Source organism: Microtus oregoni, unplaced genomic scaffold, assembly GCF_018167655.1.
Source record: "Microtus oregoni isolate MIOR12 unplaced genomic scaffold, Mior012 000022F_ref0000154, whole genome shotgun sequence".
NCBI classification, from domain to species: Eukaryota; Metazoa; Chordata; class Mammalia; order Rodentia; family Cricetidae; genus Microtus; species Microtus oregoni.
In genome coordinates this window covers 7471608-7491372 of record NW_024543081.1, presented here as the reverse complement: position 1 = coordinate 7491372, position 19765 = coordinate 7471608, and the positions used below count along the sequence as shown (strand labels likewise).

The window sequence follows — 19765 nt, the reverse complement described above, 5'->3', positions numbered from 1 at the left end:
CTTCTTCATATAGAATCTCTTTGGCAAGATGGCAGACATTCTGGAAAAGATCAAGAAGTAAGTGGCTGTCCCCGCAGCGAGGGTGGTGTGCACCACCCTGTCTGACCTCCATCTTCCTTCCAGCTTGTTCATGTGGGTGCAACCCGAGATCACGCAGAAACTGTATGTCGCTCTGTGGGCCGCCTTCCTGGCTTCTTGCTTCTTCCCCTACCGCCTGGTGGGGCTCGCTGTTGGTAAGGAAAAATACCACTGTCTTGGGAGATGGTGAGTGGAAATGGGCCAGGGTGTTCACCCACCCGTTGTCTGCATGGATGTATCCCTGCTTTCCCCTCAGGCCTCTATGCTGGCATCAAGTTTTTTCTAATTGACTTCATCTTCAAACGCTGCCCGAGACTTCGAGCCAAGTACGATACGCCCTACATCATCTGGAAGAACCTCCCCACTGACCCCCAGCTCAAGGAGCGTGCTGGTGCCACCGTGTCCCGCAGGGTGAGTCCCCCAACCCCCACCGCCCCGAGGAAGGTGTAGGCAGAACTGTGAAGCTGGTGGACCCAGACCTCCGGCTCTGTAACTTCTGCTCACTCGAAGGCAGAACTGTGAAGCTGGTGGACCCAGACCTCCGGCTCTGTAACTTCTGCTCTCTCGAAGGCAGAACTGTGAAGCTGGTGGACCCAGACCTCCGGCTCTGTAACTTCTGCTCACTCGAAGGCAGAACTGTGAAGCTGGTGGACCCAGACCTCCGGCTCTGTAACTTCTGCTCTCTCGAAGGCAGAACTGTGAAGCTGGTGGACCCAGACCTCCGGCTCTGTAACTTCTGCTCACTCGAAGGCAGAACTGTGAAGCTGGTGGACCCAGACCTCCGGCTCTCTAACTTCTGCTCACTCGAAGGCAGAACTGTGAAGCTGGTGGACCCAGACCTCCGGCTCTGTAACTTCTGCTCACTCGAAGGCAGAACTGTGAAGCTGGTGGACCCAGACCTCCGGCTCTGTAACTTCTGCTCTCTCGAAGGCAGAACTGTGAAGCTGGTGGACCCAGACCTCCGGCTCTGTAACTTCTGCTCTCTCGAAGCCTGGTGTTTCCCAGACCTTACAGCCTTTGAGATAGATGGTGGAAAGTGGTTCTTCCTGTCACAGCCTCCTTCATATGTCAGGCCCAGCCAGCCCTGGGAGGAGTGGGCTGGTGTGTTATCTTCAGGGTCTTAGGTGGGTGGGGTGCCCAGGCCCAGCCAGCCCTGGGAGGAGTAGGCCGGTGTGTTCTCCTCAGGGTCCTAGGTGGGTAGGGTGCTCAGGCCCAGCAGCACTCTCAGGAATGTGTAAGAAGTTTGTAGAGTTTCCATGGGATTGTTCCCTCAGGAAGGAGTGCCCCAGTGACCGCCCCCCTCCCCAACACACACACTTTTGTGGGAGTGAAGCACTTAGTTGAGTTTTAGGGTCAGATTCTGGGGTCCAGGACAGCATAGATTGTTGGGAACCTCAGATCAGCCATAGGCCAGAGCAGCCAGGCCTGGAGTAGCACTGCTGACTCTCTTCCCACAGGTAGAGGTCACCCAGGACACAGCTTAGCCTTTTGGAACACTTGACTGGCCTATTTTAGCACTGGAGTGGCTGGGACAGGGACTTCCTAGGGCTTAAGACCATGTAGCACTAGCTAGGATATGGCTGGTACGTCCCGGGGGAGGCCACGCCCTCCTTTTTCTGCTTGTATCCCTCACGCCCCATATGTCTGTGCTGAGTTATGTTCCGCTCTTTTTGCTTACCAGTTCACATCACATGTCCCCCTTTTCTCCTTTGTGATGGTCATATGTGTATCTGTTGTTTCCTTTCTGGCCAGCTGTCAGGGCATGACAAGGTACTGTGTCCACGTGGAAGCCCCTTGTCCTGCTGTGAGCTGGTGCTGGGTCACTGCTGTGTTGTGACTGATTTTCTAGAGTTGTGTGGCCAGGTGACTTCTGAAATGTCAGTTTTAACTGCTTTAGTGCAGAACCCATGCGAGGCAACGGTGTCCTTGCATTTTGTGTGCTTAGGTCCAGCACTGTGGGCCTGGGAAGACTGTGAGCATCTCCAGGGGAAAACGCACCCCCCCATCCAGCCCAGGCAGCAAGGGGACTCTGTCCAGTGCAGGGTCAGCACCTCATATTCTCCTGAAGGAACAGAGCCTGTCAGTTAGTCAGTTCGCTGCTGGTATAGGCAGGGAGGCCAGTACGTCCCAACACCAGCAGCGGTTCCAGCTGCTTCTCCCCAGAGCCTGATCAGGACTGTGTGCTGTTGGCAGCTACAGACAACCTCATCACGGAGCTACGTCTCCAGTGCTCCAGCTGGTCTGAGTAAGGATGAAGATGCTGGCCGCTTTCACAGCACCAAGAAGGGCAATTTCCATGAAATCTTTAACTTGACTGAAAACGAGCGCCCGCTAGCAGGTAAGTGTGCAATGAGTTCATGACCCAACCAGTCACGGAGTAGATGGAAATACGTAGGACAGGGTCTGAGCCCACACAGGAGGCGTGACCTGCCTCAAGGACATGCTGAAGGAAAAGGCCCAGGCTTACTTCCCAGGAAAGTTTCATAGGAGTGGGGTCTTGGGTTGTTCTAGGAATCAGGAAGAAGTATGACACCATATTCCCTGCCCTGTTTTATCAGCATAGATTCAGGTAGGCCTTCTTGAAGCAGGAATCTCGAGGGAGTAGGGCTCAGTTCTGCCCACTTGCTGGGGAGTCCCATATCATTAGCATCGAGAGACAAGCCTGAAGCCTGTTTCCTATCCAGGCGTGTTCTGGCACTTTGACTTGAGTGTACCACCTGCCGCAGGTATCTCAAGGCAGTCAGCCTTCTGGAAAAGTTTTCAGTAAGTGGCTGAGATGCAGGGTCTGGGGGTTGGCCCCCTTTCTTGAGCATCTTCAAGCTGATGTGTGGTAAGCTGCCTAAGGTAGTGAGGACTACAGCTTGATTTGGTTACTGTTAAAGGAAGGCCCTTTCCTCAGACACTAGGTGATCTCACTCCTGGCAGGCCTACTCCCCACACTGTGGACTCTGTGTATACTCACAGTGCTGGGGATGGAACCCAGGGCTGCCCCGTGCTGGTTGAGCACTGTGCCCCCATCAGCTCACACACTTGGACCTTTTCTGATGGTCCTCATGGATGTGGGCACAACTTTAGCACCGATGTAGGTTAAGGCCCAGGTATTTCCAGAGGAAGGAAATTCCAGATCCATTTTTTCCATCAGTGTGTGAGAATGGTTGGCGTTGCTGCCTCATAAACCGAGACCGGAAGATGCCCACGGACTACATCAGGAACGGGGTTCTGTATGTGACAGAGAAGTGAGTGTTGCCATAGGCTGAAGCATGACTGGTGGGGAGGAAGTGGGAGAGGGTCCTCCCCAGGTCCCAGACACATGCCCAGGTCCAGCAGGCAGGCTTTGCAGTTGCTACAGCTTAGGCTCTGTTCCCCACTCTACCCAACTGTCGGGCCTTCCTGACCCCATTCCTGGACCAGTACTGGCCTCCCTTGAGCTGAAGGGGTCTCTCATCTAGGATGCTTATGTGGGGTCAAGGCTCTTCAGATGGCCAAGGGTATAAGCTCTCAGGAATGGGGTTTTATAGTAGTGGCCTTTAAGTCCATGACTCCCTGCTGTCTGAGGCTACCCTAAAGGTAGCTTTGGCATTTCTTCCCTAAGTGGGACGACATAGCACCTTGTCCTTGCTACACCTCAGCATCCCCGTGGGATTTGAGGGTTACAACAGGAATAGGGTATACAGTTATCCTCATGGGGGCCCCTTTCCATCCTATCTCCCATACATGCAGCAGTATCCAAAGCCCCAAGTACCTTTTTACTCACCTTGCCAAAGAGGTTGGCCTGGGAGAGCCTGGTGGGGCCTCAGGACACCTCCCTGCAGCTCCATCTTCTGGCAGAGAAAGGCCTAGATGTAGCGCAGAGCAGGCTGTACAGTTCCTTCCAGGTGCTAAGTGTGGTGGGTCACTGACCATCCCCTGGGGCTGTGGAGGCAGTCGGGGAGGACCCTCCGTAGCAGGAGCCCCTCCGCTCTGGCTGCTATCTCGTGCCTCTGCATTTCTTCCCTGACTAGTTATCTGTGCTTCGAGAGCTCCAAGTCTGGGTCCTCCAAGAGGAACAAGGTGATCAAGCTGATGGACATCACAGACATCCAGAAGGTGGGTGCACACCCATCCCACTACTCTCCCAGCCTGGGGTGGAGAGGTTTGCGGATGATTCCTGGATTGGGGGAGATGCTATCTAGAGACGTCTTTGGGTGCCGCTGCCACCAGTGTTGCACCTTGTCTTCTGGAAGTCTCCGTGCAGAGCCCTGTCAACTTCCTTCTGAGAGAGTTGTGTACCTTGGGCCACAGGGCAGTCTCCCTTCTCCCATAGTCCTGGGAGTCAGCAGCTGGGCCGGACACTGTTACACATACAGAAAAGGGTAACAGTGAGGTTTGCCTGACCAACTGTGCCCCACCCCCCGCCCCCAACTGGAAAAAGGATCTCATGTTGTCCAGGCTGACCTTGAATCAGTTTATTTTGTGCTGCTGGTAATCAAACCCAGGAATCATACATGCTCAGCAAGCATTCTGCCAACTGAGCTGCATCCTAGCCCTTGCTGTGTCGTGAAGGGAGAGTTGGAGTTCTGTCACAGACTTCCACCTATGTCTGAGACTGCCCCCCCCACGGCCCCCAGACGTTGAGCTCCTGTCACAGATTCTTACGAGTGAGCACACAGATGTTTGTATCCACAGAGTGAGGCTCAGCAGTTTCCCTAGAGTGCCCACACTCTATATGCGGAGTGGGCATTCATGGGGGGTCTTCTTCTCTGGAACAGGAAGAATCTATTGAGTATGGAGCCAATCAGCTTCCCCATCTGAGGAGCCTGGGTGCAGGCCAGTAGCCTAGATGTGAATAGTCCCTGTACTAGATGGGGTCTTCCTGTTTCCTTGGTTCAGCCCATGGCTGTATGGTCACTCCTACAGGTTTAGTCAGGGCCATGATCATCCTAGCCTACCCTTAGGGACCAGCCATGCTCACAGGTGGCTTTCTACAGACAATCAGCCCCTGGGAGTGGGTGGGAGACACCTCAGAATCAGGAGACACAGCCCTTTTAGCTTCTGTGGCTGAGATGTCCAAGGTCTCCACAGGTCTTGGTGTCTGTGTGCCTGGCAGAGGAGAGTGCCCTGGGCTCGTAGGGCACTGGTTTCACCCCTTCCCTGGGAGAGGCTGATTGGTGATGGCTGTGTTTGCCTTTCAGTATAAAGTCTTGTCCGTCCTCCCTGGCTCAGGCATGGGAATTGCTGTATCAACACCATCAACCCAGAAAGTAAGTGCCTGGCAGATGACCTCACCCCCTTCCCCATCTGTCACCAGGGACCTGAGTGAGCCTCCCTGGGATGTGGTTTCAGTTTGGGAAGAGGCTCCTTTCTCCCTCAGGAACCTGCTACACGGAGTCAAGGTTCAGGAAGGTCAGCTTGGGTAGGCACCGTAGTTACAGGATAGACAGGTTGGTGGGTCCCAGAGGGAATGGATCCTGCATCCTTCCAAGGAGGAAAGGCCCAGTCCTCTTCTCAGCTGGAGCCTTCCGGGTGAGAGGAGTATGTGGTCATTTGTCCCTGCCAGGCTGCTGTCCTGATCTGACAGGGTCCATTCTAGCCCCAGCCTGGCGACGAAGTGCTCACCCACCCATCCCCCTTCCGTTTCTTCCCCCAGCCCCTGGTGTTTGGTGCCATGGTGCACAGAGACGAAGCCTTTGAGACCATTTTCAGCCAGTACATGAAAATCACGTCTGCAGCAGCCTCTGGTGGTGACAGCTAGTATTGATTCTGAGGTGTTGCTGGAACCCTGGCTAATCAATGGGTAGAGGATCGGACGGGATGTCCTCATGATCTTTGGCAATAATTCTCCTGGACTGTGGCTGGTTATGGTGGTCTGGGTCCTGCAGACCCGAAGGGCTGGGACTCACCTGGATGGTGCCGGGCTGGCCCGTGCTGAGCACGTAAAGCACCTTCGTGGACACCTGTGGACACAGGTGGGCAGAGGATCCTCTTAACCTGTTTGAAGGATGGCACACAAGACACTCATCCTCAGGCCCTGCTAAGCACAGCTCCTCACTCTCCGTCCTGGCCTGGGTACAGACCCAGCACCAGCCATCCTGAGAGACTCCATGATCCCATGACCCCTGTTCTCCAGAGGCTAGAGGCTTTTTTCCATCAAAGCCATAGCTGGGAGTGGTTGTGACCCCTTCTTGCCAGAATGGTAAGACAGAGAGGAGTGGTGGGGAGGCTCCTCTCCAGTGAAGAAATGGCCAGTCATCTCACATGGCCCTCAGACCCTCCTTCCATGTTGGACCTACTGTGGGCACTGCAAGACTGTACGTAGGGCCTCTCTGGGCTTGGTGTTTGGGGTACCTCCTCCTCCATTTTTGGTGTCTGGGCCTGAGCTTGTCACTCATCTGACCCATCTTGGCTTGACACTCCAGCCAAGAGACCAGACCAGTAGTTGATGGCCAGAGAGGGTCCAGAGTGGCGTGTTGGCAAAAGCACACCTTTTTAACACTTTGCTCTTCAGTAAGGTTTTGAGGGCATTCTCCACTCCAGCTGCTGTTCAGTGAACATCAGTGGGAGTCTGGCTGGCGTTTGGCCTCCAGGCTGCAGCCGCTCTGAGTAATGGGGTGGGTGGTTCAGGGAGCTGGGCTGAGGGGCTACCAGGGAGAGGGGAGGGCCCTGTGTGGGAAGAGACTAGGGGTCAGGGGCCGAGTTGCCCTGTACCTCTAACATCTGACAGTATTCCTTCCTTCCTACACGCTCTGCAAGGCCAGGCAGACCCCGCCCTACCCACGCTTCCTGCCCCAACAAAGGTGGAGACTGCAGGGGTGGGTGATCTTGCAGGCCTGGGCCTCTGAAGGGTACAATCACCACCCCACCTTAGCATTTTCTGGGTGGATCACTCTGGTTCCTTCAGCTTGTCCTGAGTCCTTCAGGTGTCACTGAGATTGTTTTTTTTTTTGAAGAAACAGAAGATTATATTTTTTACAGAGAGCAAGCTGTTTTTCTTATTTTTGTATCATTTTTCAAATGTAATTTTTACCTTTGCGCCAATCCTCATTTGCTGGTGTGGGTATGAGGCCCGGTGGCTTGGGCTCATGACACCCCATTTCCAGGGGCTTCAGGCCACACACTGGGGTTGGGAAAGGCTTGCCAGACAGCCAGATCAAGCACACATACCACCCCAATGTGCAACAAAGGCCACATAGTTCCGGGTACATGGATGGAAGAGTCTAAACAGAGGCTTGGGGCCCTGTAATATTCTCATGCTCTGAAGAGCATGGAGTGCGATAAGGGGGGACCTGGTGGCACCCCAACATGCCAGAGGGGAGGAAGTGTGGCCTATGACTTGTCACTGGAGATGGCTGTATGGCTGATACACACATATGGGTGAAGCACACGTGGCGGTTAATGCTTTCTGGACCCTGACAGTGCCCAGGCTGGCGAATACTGTCACTGGGGTGCCACACAGAGGCCTTGAATAGGCTTTTAGGGTGGACCAAGTGGTTTAGTTTGAGTCTCTTTCTCTTGGAAAGAGAGATGAAGACTGGCCCATGGTGGACAGGGCTGGGCCAGGGGCCTGTGCAGGCCCTAGGCTGTTAGACACACTGGGGTTTGTACTGGATTGTGTGGTCTGAGCAGGTATTTAATTTCTGACTAATCACTGACCTAGAATGTTCAATTTTGTATGTCTGAAGCTTGAGTCTGTTTTGGATCTGTACATAATTGTTATTGGTGTAACTTTTGTTCTACAAAAGGATCATATTCTATAAAGAACTGGCAGGAAAAAAAATCCTCTCACTTTTTTTTAAAGAAAAATCTTGTTTAGATACAAAGTCTTGTATAAATTATAATTTTTATTTAATAAACCCAAAATGCTCTAAGCTAAGGCTTGGGGGGGCCTCTGTTTTTTGGCAGAATGTATAGGTGTTGGTTGTTAGAATAACTGAGTCCTCATGGCTAACACTGCAGCAGGGTTCAGCACAAAAACACCTGGGAGAATGAAGGCGTGGGGCCTTGGAAGTGGGTGCTGTTTGCTCTACTGCGTGGTGTGAGGGATGCTAGGAACAGAAGATAGTCCCTGGGTCCCAGAAGACAATCCAGAGGAGAGGTGACTCGTCTGGGTAATGTGAGGGGGTGTCTGGACCAGGCAATGCCTTGGGGTTGCGGTATAAGCCTTGGCCCTGTTGAGCGGTGGTCTTTGCCAGCCTGGGGTCTTGAGCAGAAAGGTCTCTAGCAACGCTATGACTTTATTGATTCAGATGCTGACATCGGACACAGGGATACGAGGAAACCTGAGAGTCAAACCTGGAAAGGCATACTAATGGTGCCTGTCCCCACCGCATCCCAAATGAGCTTCTAGTAAGCAGGGGCTACCAAGACCTCTTTGGAAAGGGACTAGGACCAGTGGGTACTCAGGAATGTGGCCATAGGAGGTTGGACGTTTGTATGTTCTGTCCATTCACCCACACATCATCCATCTACTGACCCATCTTTATATCCATCCTTCCATACACATCTGTGTCATCCATCCATCCATCTATCTTATTTCTGTCACTCCATCCATAGCTTACACCCGCTTTGATGCTGGGATACAGCACAGTCAGAGTTCCCTGGGAACTTGTCAAATAGTACCCTCAGCTCTCCTGAGAACACACCCACTGTGACTGTCCAGTCACTCTCCACTCGCCTTCCCTGCCCCTCTGCGGTCGTCCTTCCTGCACCTGTGGTGCAGCCTCTCAACTGTGAGGCACCGCCATGCCTGGTCCTGGTTGAGCCCCTCATCTGGTTTCCTTAGGCCAAGTGGAATAGGTGAGGGCGCATGGATGTGACCCAGACATGCGCCACCATGGCTGTAGGGACGCAGGTACCCATGCTCAACCTGGCACAACTGTTGTGTGAGCACAGCTGGGGCGCCAAGGCTGAGGTACGAAGCCACACCTGGGGCGTTTCTTTCAGGCAAATGGCAGAACCTCCTAGCTAAATAAATCTGCTGTGTGAGACCCATCCCAGGCAGGGACTCCTCCGAGGCTAGACTGGCAGCAGAGTGACCCAGGCTGGGGTGAGGGACGGCCAGATCTCTCAGGGAGGGCACGGTCACTCAGCCTCTTAGCACGGCTTCTCTAAACTATGTTTTCTTAAAATCTGTTTTGAAAATAAGAACTTGTGGGGGAAAAAAAAAGAGGGAAAAACGCCAAATTCTGCCCAAAGTTAACTTTATTTTTTTGTCGTCTCAAACATATCAGATCAAATATGCCTTGCTAATCTTGAAGCCAGCAAGATCAGGAAGCATATTGGGCCAGCCTCATGCCAGAGCTCCCAGTTCAAGAGATTGTACACGGACTGAAGCAGCTGCGGTGGGAAGCCAGATGCTTCCCACCCCCGCTGCTTCATTTTCATAAACAAGAAGAAGTTGCTGCATATGACTGCTGCCTAATTGTTGTGCACCAGTGGGCCACAGAGGGAATTAGAATATGGACCAGACCCCTACAGGATCCTAAATTGCCACTGTCTGATCTTTACTCCTGGCTTGTTTATTTATTTTTTGTTTGTTTGTTTTTCTCTCTCTCCTAAAATACCTAAGGCCTGGGGTTGGGCTATTGCATCTAAAAAGCATCATGGAGACCATAGCCGACTGCTTGGGAATGTCAGGGGGCTCCAGCCCATCCTGTGTACAAGTGTCAAGGGTTGTAAGGGTCTTGACACTCACGATGCTCCATGATAGTGCCAAAGTTAGATTCTGAACATGGCCTGCACTGCTAAGCACCAACAAAATGTCCTCTACCTGGATCCCCTCCTCCAGAGCTGGCAGTGGCAGGGGTGAACCAGGGCGTGGGCAGCGTGTAACAGGGCCAATGGAGACCTGAATCCTTGTGAGAAGAGTACAGTTCCTGAGAGCCAGGAGCACCCACAGCTGCCTCAGGTCCTGAGCCCCTCTAGAATGCCGGGATGGACGGACAGCAAGGTGGCCACCCCAGTGTCTGCTCTACATTGCTCCAGGGCTACCTACCTACTTCAAAGAGCTGCTCGTCTCACACCTCTGGGTCCTGCCTATCCAGGAAGAGACCCGGATAGAAATTGCTAGGTACATGTCCTCTCTACCCAGCTTTCCCCTTGACCATCGGTCGTTAACTAGCACCACTACCCGGTTACCTTTACCATGGTCCCTAAACATGGCCGCCTTTACAGCTGCCCTTTTGTCTGGATGGGACTGAATACTAAACAGAGAATTTCATGTATGGCTTCAAAACAGAAGCCCATGCCAAAGCACCTAGAAACGGGCAGCCTGCAGAACTCTGTAGTGACTGACTAATAGGACCTGCACGAGATGCATTCCTTCCCCAGTACAGAACCTAAAACCTACTCTTGTAACAGTCAGTGCCCCTCCCCCTTCGCAATCCAAGTTTATGCTGCATATTCTTCTCAGATGCATCCACTTGGAGACACAGCACAGGCCACAGTGTGTGGCTGAGAAGCTCCTGGGTCAGGAATGCCTTCAAAGGAAACTTGTTATGAGCCCAGGGCTTCCGCCAGAGCAACTACAAGTCCCCTTGTGGAGACAAAGCAAACAGCCAAGACATGGATTATATACCCTTTTGATAGACAAGGAGCAAGCTGTCGATAAGTACACAGAATAGAACCCACAGGGAAGAATGGATGTGGACCCTGGAAATAGACACAGGGCTTGCACCAAAGTACCCGGGGGCGACCTGGGATAACCCGCCACTCCACTGTTGACACTCAGGTTGAGGGTGGTATAAAATCCCCAATGTACCCTCTGTGCATGCCAGTTGCCCTCTGCCCACCCCCCACCCACCAGAGCCCAGCTGTGCCAAGTGCTTTGCTTCCAAATGGAACCTCCTTTTGGCCAGTGATTGACAGACTGCTCGGGCCAGAGTGTGTTGGCTACCAGGGCTGACGGAACGAAACTTCCAGTGGGTACTTTGCTGGATTGTCTCACAGGACGCAGCTGTGACGGCGGCAGATGTGGGGAATCCTGAGGATGAGGCGTCACCCTGGGTGTCTTCTCGCAGTGTTGTGGCCCCGTTCTGGAGGTGCAGCTGTGCAGAGGACCTCACTGTGTTGAGTTACGGTTGTGGCATACGACAGGGGCCACATAGCAACATCCTGATCAGAAATGGAGGTGTAAAGTGAAGGCAAAGAGAGCCATCTACTTTCCCAAACCTGGTCACGAACAACTCCAGAGAAAGTCTCACAAAGGGCTCAGAGTGACTGGGTCGTTACCCGTGTGTCCAGATGGTGTAACCTGATTCCTGGCAAGTATTAATATTATAATGTCCCTAAAATTATTGCAGTATAGCCACTAAAGGGCTGTCTTGAAATTTGCGTGGTCAGCGTGGCTAAAATCTAGCAAGCCACGTGCCAAACCAGCAAGTGCCTTTGCTGAGAACAAGATATATGAAAAGCGACTCAGATGCACATAGAACCGAGGTGAGGGTGCCAGGTATGGATACAGAATTGTTGACAAAGCTGTCTTTTCTAAAACCAAGATTTACCTATCAAAAATAAATTTCTAAGTTTAGATGGATGTATCAACATAATTGGTCTGTCGAATTTTTCTTAAGTAGTTTTCACACTCCCCAAGCTCAAGGCAGACGGCTTCTCAGCTTTGGGATTCTTGCTTAGGACTGTTCTTCGATTCCCCGAGCAAAGAGGCGCACCAGCTGGCAGTGGACCCTGCAGAGATAAACAGCTGCATTTCAACTGCACGTGTGTTCCATTGTTCACAGCCGACCTGAGCCCCTCACCTCCCAGAATCCTACGGTTCTACCTTAGTCCCCAAATGTGCACAACCACACTAAATCAATAGCCTGTTTTCAAAAGACAGCTTGCTTTATTCTCCCTATGGAGAAAGACTTCGCTTGCTCTCTTCTCTTGGGGTTCTACCTTAGTCTCCAAATGTGCACAACCACACTAAATCAATAGCCTGTTTTCAAAAGACAGCTTGCTTTATTCTCCCTATGGAGAAAGACTTCGCTTGCTCTCTTCTCTTGGGTTCTATCCCTATAACACATGTTAGGGAAGAAATGCCCCCTCCCCCCAGCAACAGTGAACATGCAAGCGAGCCTCCCCCAGCCTACTCATAGCTTGGATGCTGGGCACTCAGGCCTAGTCTATGAGTTACAGGGGTAACCTGTGTTCTGAAGCTTGGCTCAGAGTGACTCTGAGCTCCCCTTGGGAACCTAGGTGACTGAATGGGCAAAGTCACTCAGAGCCAGTCATCTGGCTCTGGCCTCTTGCGCTTACTGGCCACTCTAAACTTCTGAGGTCCCCAAGGCTGTATGACCTCTCCAGGCCCCTCTGAGACTCCACCTCCCTCTTTTTCTGACAGCCTCGGGATACTCTTCCCAGTACCTCAGGCTCCTGCCTGGTGCTTCTCATCTCTACCTTGTACACTTATCCTTGACCATGAAGGCAAGATACTTTGTGAGGGAATTGAGGAGATCCAGCATTTAGGAAGTACTCATGAAGCCAGTTACTTTTGGTTATTTTTCTAACTGGGGTGTGTGTGTGTGTGAATATGACAGACAGAGACCGAGACCAGGGACAGAATGCAGAGTATAGGAGAGAAAGAAACAAGAACAGAGGAGCCTGAAAACCCCACGGATATGCCTGTAAAATCCAGCACCACAGAGTCAGCGCTGCCCCATGCAAACTTCAGATCCCACAGCTTCCACACCCGGCATAAGGCCACGGGGAAGCAACGCCTCCTGTTTTCTGCCACAAACCCCAGCGAGCTCTTGCTGATATCTGGCATCCCACCCGCTTACCTGACCTCGATGGCAGGGCTGTGCAGGATCTCCCCATCACAGTTCCAGGAGCTTCGAGAGGGCGAGCAGCTGCACGTGGGGCTGTCTGTGCAGATCTGCCCAAATCCCTGCTTCCCGTTCTCCTTCAGGTCGTTGTCCTCGTCGTCCACGTGCTTCGATGTGAACTGGAACTTCTTGACTCGATAAACTTCGACAAAAGTGAAGTCAAACTGCCGAGGCAAACGTCGTGGGGGCGCCAGCCCATCAGTGAGACCAACCTTCCAAGCCACCAGTCCTCCCCATGTGACATCTTACAGACAGTATGCACGCAGCCCTCCCAGGAGCGTCAGACAGCTGCTGATACCTTTGATGTCTCAAATCTGAGGCTAGAGAGATGGCGCAGGGGCTAAGGGCCCATACTGCTTTTGGAAAAGAGCCAAGTTTGGTTCCCAGCACCCGCATCAGGTGGCTCACAACTACTTGCAACTTCAGCTCCAGGGGGTCCAATGTTTCTGATCTCTACAGGTAACTGAACTCACATGCTTATACCCACACACGGATAGACAAACAGATAGATACACACACACACAATATTTAAAAATCCTCTACAGATATGAGTACTCTAAAGAACCATATGATTCATTAGTGGTAATTTGTAGGATTCTCTATTTTTAAAAGTTAATTATTTAATCGTATGTTTGGGGTGTTGCTTACATATATGTCTATGCATGATGTGCCCGCCTGGTGCCCATGAAGGCCAGAAAGAGATATTGGGTACCTTGGAACTGGAGTTACAGACAACTGAGAGCCATCGTGTGGGTACTGGGAATTGAACCCAGGTCCTCTGCAAGGACTACCAGTGCTCTTAACTGCTGAGCCACCCCTCCAGGCCCTAGATTTCTATTTTGAAATGAAATTTACATGAAGGAACAGGTAAGGTTGACAGTATGAAATGCACATCCAAAGATGATCTCTCCTTGCAGTTAACAGAGCCTACCAACTAGCGGGGCAGGGATTGCCCAAATGTCAATGACCCTACCTGATCGTCCGCGTTGGTGTGCCGGACAAGGAATCTCAGGAAGTTGAACCTGGAGCACTTCCGGATGAGGATGAGGTCAGAAGATCCATCTCCCAGATGGGCAGCTGGGGACAGGCCCCCAGGGCTCCGGGGACACGCACAGGACATGTTGGTGGCATTGATAGCCAGGAACTTCCCACATATCACTTGCCACTCTTCCACTTCCTCTGTGGTGGACAACGGATGGGCACCACGGTTCATGTGGGGCAGAGGCAGAGGCACAGCGGCAAGGGATTGGACCACTCTCCCTCTTGCTCTGGCTCTTGGCTTTCATTCTGGCCTGACTACATACCATGGAACTACCCACTCACCTCAGGACCCAAGCAGGTCTTGTGGGAGCAGGTCATTTCCCTACTCCCTGTAAAAGCGCTTTTGGACAGCAGTTTAACAAGGGTGAGTAGGCTGTTGTGGAATATTATTTTAACTGGGCAAAGATGTGTTATACTCATTTATGCTGCATTTGTTTGGTGATGTGGGTTTAATTATGTCAAGATGTGTTGTGTTTCACTTTGCTTGTCTAAGGCACCTGATTGGTTTTTTTTAAAAAAAGCTGAATAGTCAATAGGCAGGCAGGAGAGATAAAAGCAGGGCTGGCAGGCAGAGAGAATAAACAGAAGTCTATGTGAGACAGGGGAAGAGGAGGAAGAGAAGAAGAAGAAGAAAGAAGAGAACAAGGGTGGGGAAAGGGCACGCCAGGGCCAGAAACCAGTCAGCAGCCAGCCAGACCCGAGAAGCAGTGAAAGTAAGATAGACAAAGGAAGAAAGGTAAAAAGCCACGAGGCAAAAGGTAGATGAAGAGAAGCAGGTTAACTTAAGTTAAAAGAGCTACCCAGAAACATGCCGAAGCTAGGCTGAGCATCCATAACTAATACTAAGTCTCCGTGTCATGGTTTGGGAGCTGGTTGGTGTCCCAAAAGAAAAAGCCTGGTAGAGCAGACCTCTGCAGGGGTTAATCTGGCCTGCCAGCTCTCTCTATATGACTATATAGGCTAAGAATGGTTGCCACAGATTTAAAGAACAACAGCTCGCAGGTGAATACTCCATAAAACTCCAATCTCAGAGGCCATAGACAGTGCTACGGGCAGGTGACACACCCACTTATCCACATACAGTAGCTGCCATTCTTCAGGGTAGGGGTGTAACCAAGTCCTTGTAACTAGAGCAGAAGGCCCTCATTCAGCCAAGCCCAAACAGGGTACCTGCCAATCCATATTCCATAGCAGCTGGAACGGCAATGCCTTGGCTCTGGTCAGCCTTGTGACAGCAATCGAAGGCCTTGTCACGAATATCTAGGTGTCCTAGCATCTCCAAAGCTGCAGTGATTCGCTGCTGCCTAGAGCTAGAGCTAAAACTAACACAGTATAACCAGGAAAAGCGGGAGATAAGGCGGACAGCCAGAAGAGGCCATGCCCTGAGAGCCACACTCAAGACTACACTGGGAAGATTACCGGCATTCTCCAGGCCGTACAGGGCTTTCTTCTGTTCCTCTTCCAGCTGCTGCTTGCTCTGCCTGCACACGAAGCACCTGGAAGACAGCATGGTCACTGTGTCTCTAGTGCATGATTGTACATTTCAACAACGGAGCCCCTGGTCCCCACACACAGAAAAGCATTTAAACTCTTTGTAGATAATGAAAAGGCTCAAGTTTCAAAGGCGTCAACCGCAATTCTTCAGCAGACTACTTTTTTGAACTCTCAAGATCAGACCTAAATTCACACCCATTAATCAGCTTGCAGACACCTCTGGGACTTATTAACTGCCTAGCTTGGGATGCATCAATGGTGACGCGAAAAATCTACCAAGCATCCTTAGAGTGAAAACGCCTTTACCTCAGGTAACAAGTGTGACGAGCCTATGCTCCGGGCAGTAAGTAACTCAGAGCTGAGCCACTGACTCAGTGCAGACTTCTCATCTAGGTGCGGGTGCGGCCGGCCTAGTCTCGAACCTGCGCCTTGAGTCTGCACCATTGCAAGGACATAGCTGCTGTGCACATCTCCAGGATGGGACTGTTGAGCCAGCTCTTCTGGAAGCATCGGTGAACTGGGAAGCCCTACGCAAACCTGTGAAACTTAGGGGCTTCCCTCTGTGTTTAGAAAGTCCTTCTGCATCCCTGTCCTACCAGGAACAGTCTCCCAAACAGCCCTGCACACATCAAGTCATTTACAGTGGGAACCCACGTGGAAATGCACCTGCTTACCCAGCCCGGCAAGGTTTCTTGTCCCGTGGAGATCCCACTGTGTGCTGCGCTGGGAGGAAGGACACTGTCCCTTCATAGTATTGATGAGAGAGAAAGGTTTTCAACCCTGGGAAGAAAAGCAATCAAGAAAGAACCACATGTCACTGCCTGGTTATGAGGGTCCTTACATACTACCACCACCATCACCAAGAAGACAAGGGTCTGGGGAGGTGGCTCAGCCGACAAGAGCACTGGCTGTCCTTCCATAGGACCCAGGTTGGATTCCCAGAACCTACATGGTGGCTCACAACCATATGTAATTTCAGTTCCAGGGGATCTGACGCCTCTTCTGACCTCCATAGGCACCAGACATGTATGCGATGCTCAGGCACACAATCTAATAATTTCTTAAAAAAGGAAAGACTTCTAGGAAGCTGACCCGTCTGCAGGGGGAAGTGTGCATGCGACACTGCTACTGTACCAGAAGGAGATGCAGATTCTGCCCTCCCCACCGTGGCCCAAGGAACAGCACCACAGCAAAGCTGCCGGGGAGAGGTGCGGTCAGAGTTTTAGCCACATATCCAGGCTACCTTCAAGTTGCCAAAGCAGGGTACTCGGCAACAGTGATCTTACATGAACTCAGTGGTGTGCCCTGTGTGACCTGATGGCTCAGGGTCTCTACTACCCTCGTAAATGTAGTCAGCAATGCCCCTGCCTCCTGTGTGCTTAACCCCTGCCAGAGTTGTTATCCACAACATTAGAGTTCTCCTGGATGACCTTAGGACCAAGGTCAGGGTGGTACTGCCTGTCTCCTAAAGGGCCTGCTGTGCCATGCTATCCATGGTGACAATGGCATGGTGTGTGTCAGGATGGGCAAGGCTAGCAGGGTGGACCACTGGGCCTCTGATAGCAGAGAGTGGGCAGAAGGCACGGGAGAGTCCAGGTATTGCCCTACAAGTCTTAGGTGACCACTGCTCTGAGTCTAGCTGGGCTTGCTGTGGTCCTGCACGACCTCTTTGTCTAGTTTATGTATGTTGGGATGCGATGCTCGCCTTGAGGCATTCACCCCAGCTAACCCCTAGTACACCAAACCCTTCCATTCCACACAGGGGCTAGGCTCCACTTTGTCGAGGCCTCACCTACAAGGCCACAAGCACCTGTCCTCCGGGGAGGAGGGTCCTGGCTCCTTCCACCTCTTCTGGGTGGCCCTCAGGTGCTAGTCCCCTATGCCAGGTTCTAGGTCCAAAAGCACGCAAGGGTAACTCTGTGGAGAATGGCTCTGGATCATGGGCTTCTGCTGCCTCTGTCTGCATGCTGGCACTACCTTCTCTTTCCACTTACTCCCGGTGGGCCCCAGGAGATGTCCGGTGTCCAGCACCCTAGAGGAGCGGACCCACGGTGAGTAGTCTGGTAGTTGTGTGTGGTGTGCAACACTGAGCTCTAATAGGACACTGGGGACAGTTGTCTCGTCACAAGCAGAAGCCTCTTTCTGAACCCTAGCTTCCCACCTCAGCTACAGTCGGCCAGTCCTGGCATGTCTGAGAGTCTAGGAGGGAATTCTCCATTTCACGCCATGCTCTCCTTCGTATAGCTCCCAGCTGCCCAGTACAGTGGATATTTTCCACCTCACGGCAGCCAAACACCAACATCAATGGGCGTGTGCTAACACCCTCAAGCGGCTCCGAAAGGACTGTAATGTGGTGGGGACACAGACCAGAGCTGCTTCGCCTGAGAGGAAGGATGGGGCTCCTCAGATGTGTTCCGAGAGGACCAAGAGTGAAGGCACTGGCCTGAGACTCTGGACCATCAGGAGCTTCCCATTCCAGCAGAGGGGCAGGCGCAGTACCTCAATGTGGACATAGTCACTGTTTGCTCAGCACCCAGAGCCATTTTCTTCTGGAAGGGCTGGCTAAATGTTGTGCCTCTGCCACCCCACAGTGTCCTCTCATGGGAAGAGAGGTGGGTTCTGGTGCTCGGAGTCGTGAAACTTTACAGTTTTGCCGATGGCAAACTGTACAGAACAGGGCCCAGGCTCGGGGGATGCACTAAACACAGGAAAGGGATTCACCTAGCCTACCAGAAAGCCATGCCCTGCATTTCACATTTTGTCCCTTAACTTCCTCTCCTTGGCATTTTAAACCTGATGGGGGTGGGAAGAGGACCCACCCACTACTTGAAACCAGCAAGTGGTAACTTTTGGTGTAGCCTGAAGCTGACATGCATTTCTTGTTCATCGTAGCTTGGTGATCAGAGGGGACATGGCTATTACCGAGGGCTCTATCTGCTTTCCAAGGGCACTGTTTCAGGGCTGCCCCATATCAGATGTACTTTGGGAAGGCCCTGATCTGGGCTCTAGCAAGCCTCCCAGGGACACTGATGCCTACCTCCTCTGAGACCCACTGACCTGCAGGAAGAGTGTCACCAGACCTCGGCAAGTCATTTAAGCTTACTGTCTTAACTGTGAAATGGGGACAGAGTCTCTGCTGCACAATAGGAGGGCAAGGGAGGACGAAGACCTCCTGTCTAGTCCTCCCCCTCCCTGCTGGGGTTCCAGTGAAGCAGATGCAGACCTGAGACCTCTCCTGTCCTGGTCAGGTACACATTCTCACAGATGTTGCTGAACAGCTGGCTGATGGCCGCTACTATAGAAAGAAGCTCGGGAAGATGGTGCATTGGCAGAAGGGAAGGAAGGGAGTGTGCATCTGGAGGGCAGATGCCCAGGGCTGCTGCACTGCTTCACAGTGAAGCTTCCTCTCACTTCACCTGCTATGCTCAGGGTGACCGTAAAAATAATCTTTTCCAGCCAGGTGGTGGTGGCACATGCCTTTAATCCCAGCACTCTGGAGGCAGAGGCAGGCAGATCTCTGTGAGTTCGAGGCCAGCCTGGTCTACAAGAGCTAGTTTCAGGACAGGCTCTAAAACTACAAGTGAAACCCTGCCTCAAAAAGCAAAACAAAACAAAAAAAATCGTATCCTGTGAAAACATCTACCTTGACCCCTACCACTTCCATGACAGACGATAAAGCCATACTCCAGATCCACAGGCCTCCCTCAATCTAGTTCTGACACAAGCTGGGACTCTGAGGGGGACAGGATCTGGGGCACAATAGCTAGGGTCATGTCCCCATCTGGAAAGCAAGGCCCCCCGCCGAATCTGTCCCTGGGGGCACTGTACGAATTAGCTCCATGTCCGTGGACACGCGTACCTGAAAAGTCGTATCTGACGAGGCCCATCCACCGCTTCTTTTCACTGTCCTTGATCAGGTCCCCGTAGAAGCCGTAGCCCAGCAGAGACACCGAGTACCGCAGCAGTGTGCTGTTGTGATGCACAGAGGACACGTCTATGGCCAGCGAGTCCCCTGTGGGAGAGGAGAGCTGTAAAGGAACCCTGTCCCCATTTGACCTCCTCTACCCTGCCTCTGCACATACAGGAGGTGCCTGCCTGTTACAAACACAAGAAACAGAACTCGTTCAGTGTAGCGACCTGGGTGACGACACTCAGATACGACAATGACATACGACTGTGAATACGACTGTGACATCTGTCACACCACCGCAGGCGGCAGGGTAGATCTGGCTGACCTGGCTGGTTAGGTGGGTGGCCCCTGTCTCCTACATTGCTTCATCGGGTCCCTCCCAGAGCTGCTCACTCAGGCAGAGAGGATGACCTTCCTGGATAGAGGAAGCCCACTCTTGGGCCAG

The 19765-nt window shown here is 52.2% G+C and overlaps 2 protein-coding genes across 4 annotated transcripts in view; one reads left to right on the top strand and one right to left on the bottom strand.

Moving 5' to 3' along the window:
• The window catches only part of Gramd4 (GRAM domain containing 4), a 77539-nt gene extending 69623 nt beyond the window's left edge, over positions 1-7916 (top strand). For all 3 annotated transcript variants that reach the window (XM_041672390.1, XM_041672391.1, XM_041672389.1), the window contains exons 12-19: positions 14-57; positions 124-233; positions 335-489; positions 2272-2416; positions 3221-3314; positions 4080-4164; positions 5250-5318; positions 5705-7916. In XM_041672390.1, coding sequence (XP_041528324.1) covers positions 14-57; positions 124-233; positions 335-489; positions 2272-2416; positions 3221-3314; positions 4080-4164; positions 5250-5318; positions 5705-5809 — 807 coding nt within the window. In that variant the 3' untranslated portion in view covers positions 5810-7916. The remainder of the gene's footprint in view (positions 1-13; positions 58-123; positions 234-334; positions 490-2271; positions 2417-3220; positions 3315-4079; positions 4165-5249; positions 5319-5704) is intronic.
• A 1327-nt stretch (positions 7917-9243) lies between these two features.
• The window catches only part of Cerk (ceramide kinase), a 43379-nt gene continuing 32857 nt past the window's right edge, over positions 9244-19765 (bottom strand). The window contains exons 8-13 of the mRNA XM_041672092.1: positions 19270-19422; positions 16085-16190; positions 15336-15412; positions 13849-14054; positions 12831-13039; positions 9244-11736 (exon numbers count right to left, since the gene is read on the bottom strand). Of these exons, the coding sequence (XP_041528026.1) occupies positions 11682-11736; positions 12831-13039; positions 13849-14054; positions 15336-15412; positions 16085-16190; positions 19270-19422 (806 nt within the window). The 3' untranslated portion in view covers positions 9244-11681. The remainder of the gene's footprint in view (positions 11737-12830; positions 13040-13848; positions 14055-15335; positions 15413-16084; positions 16191-19269; positions 19423-19765) is intronic.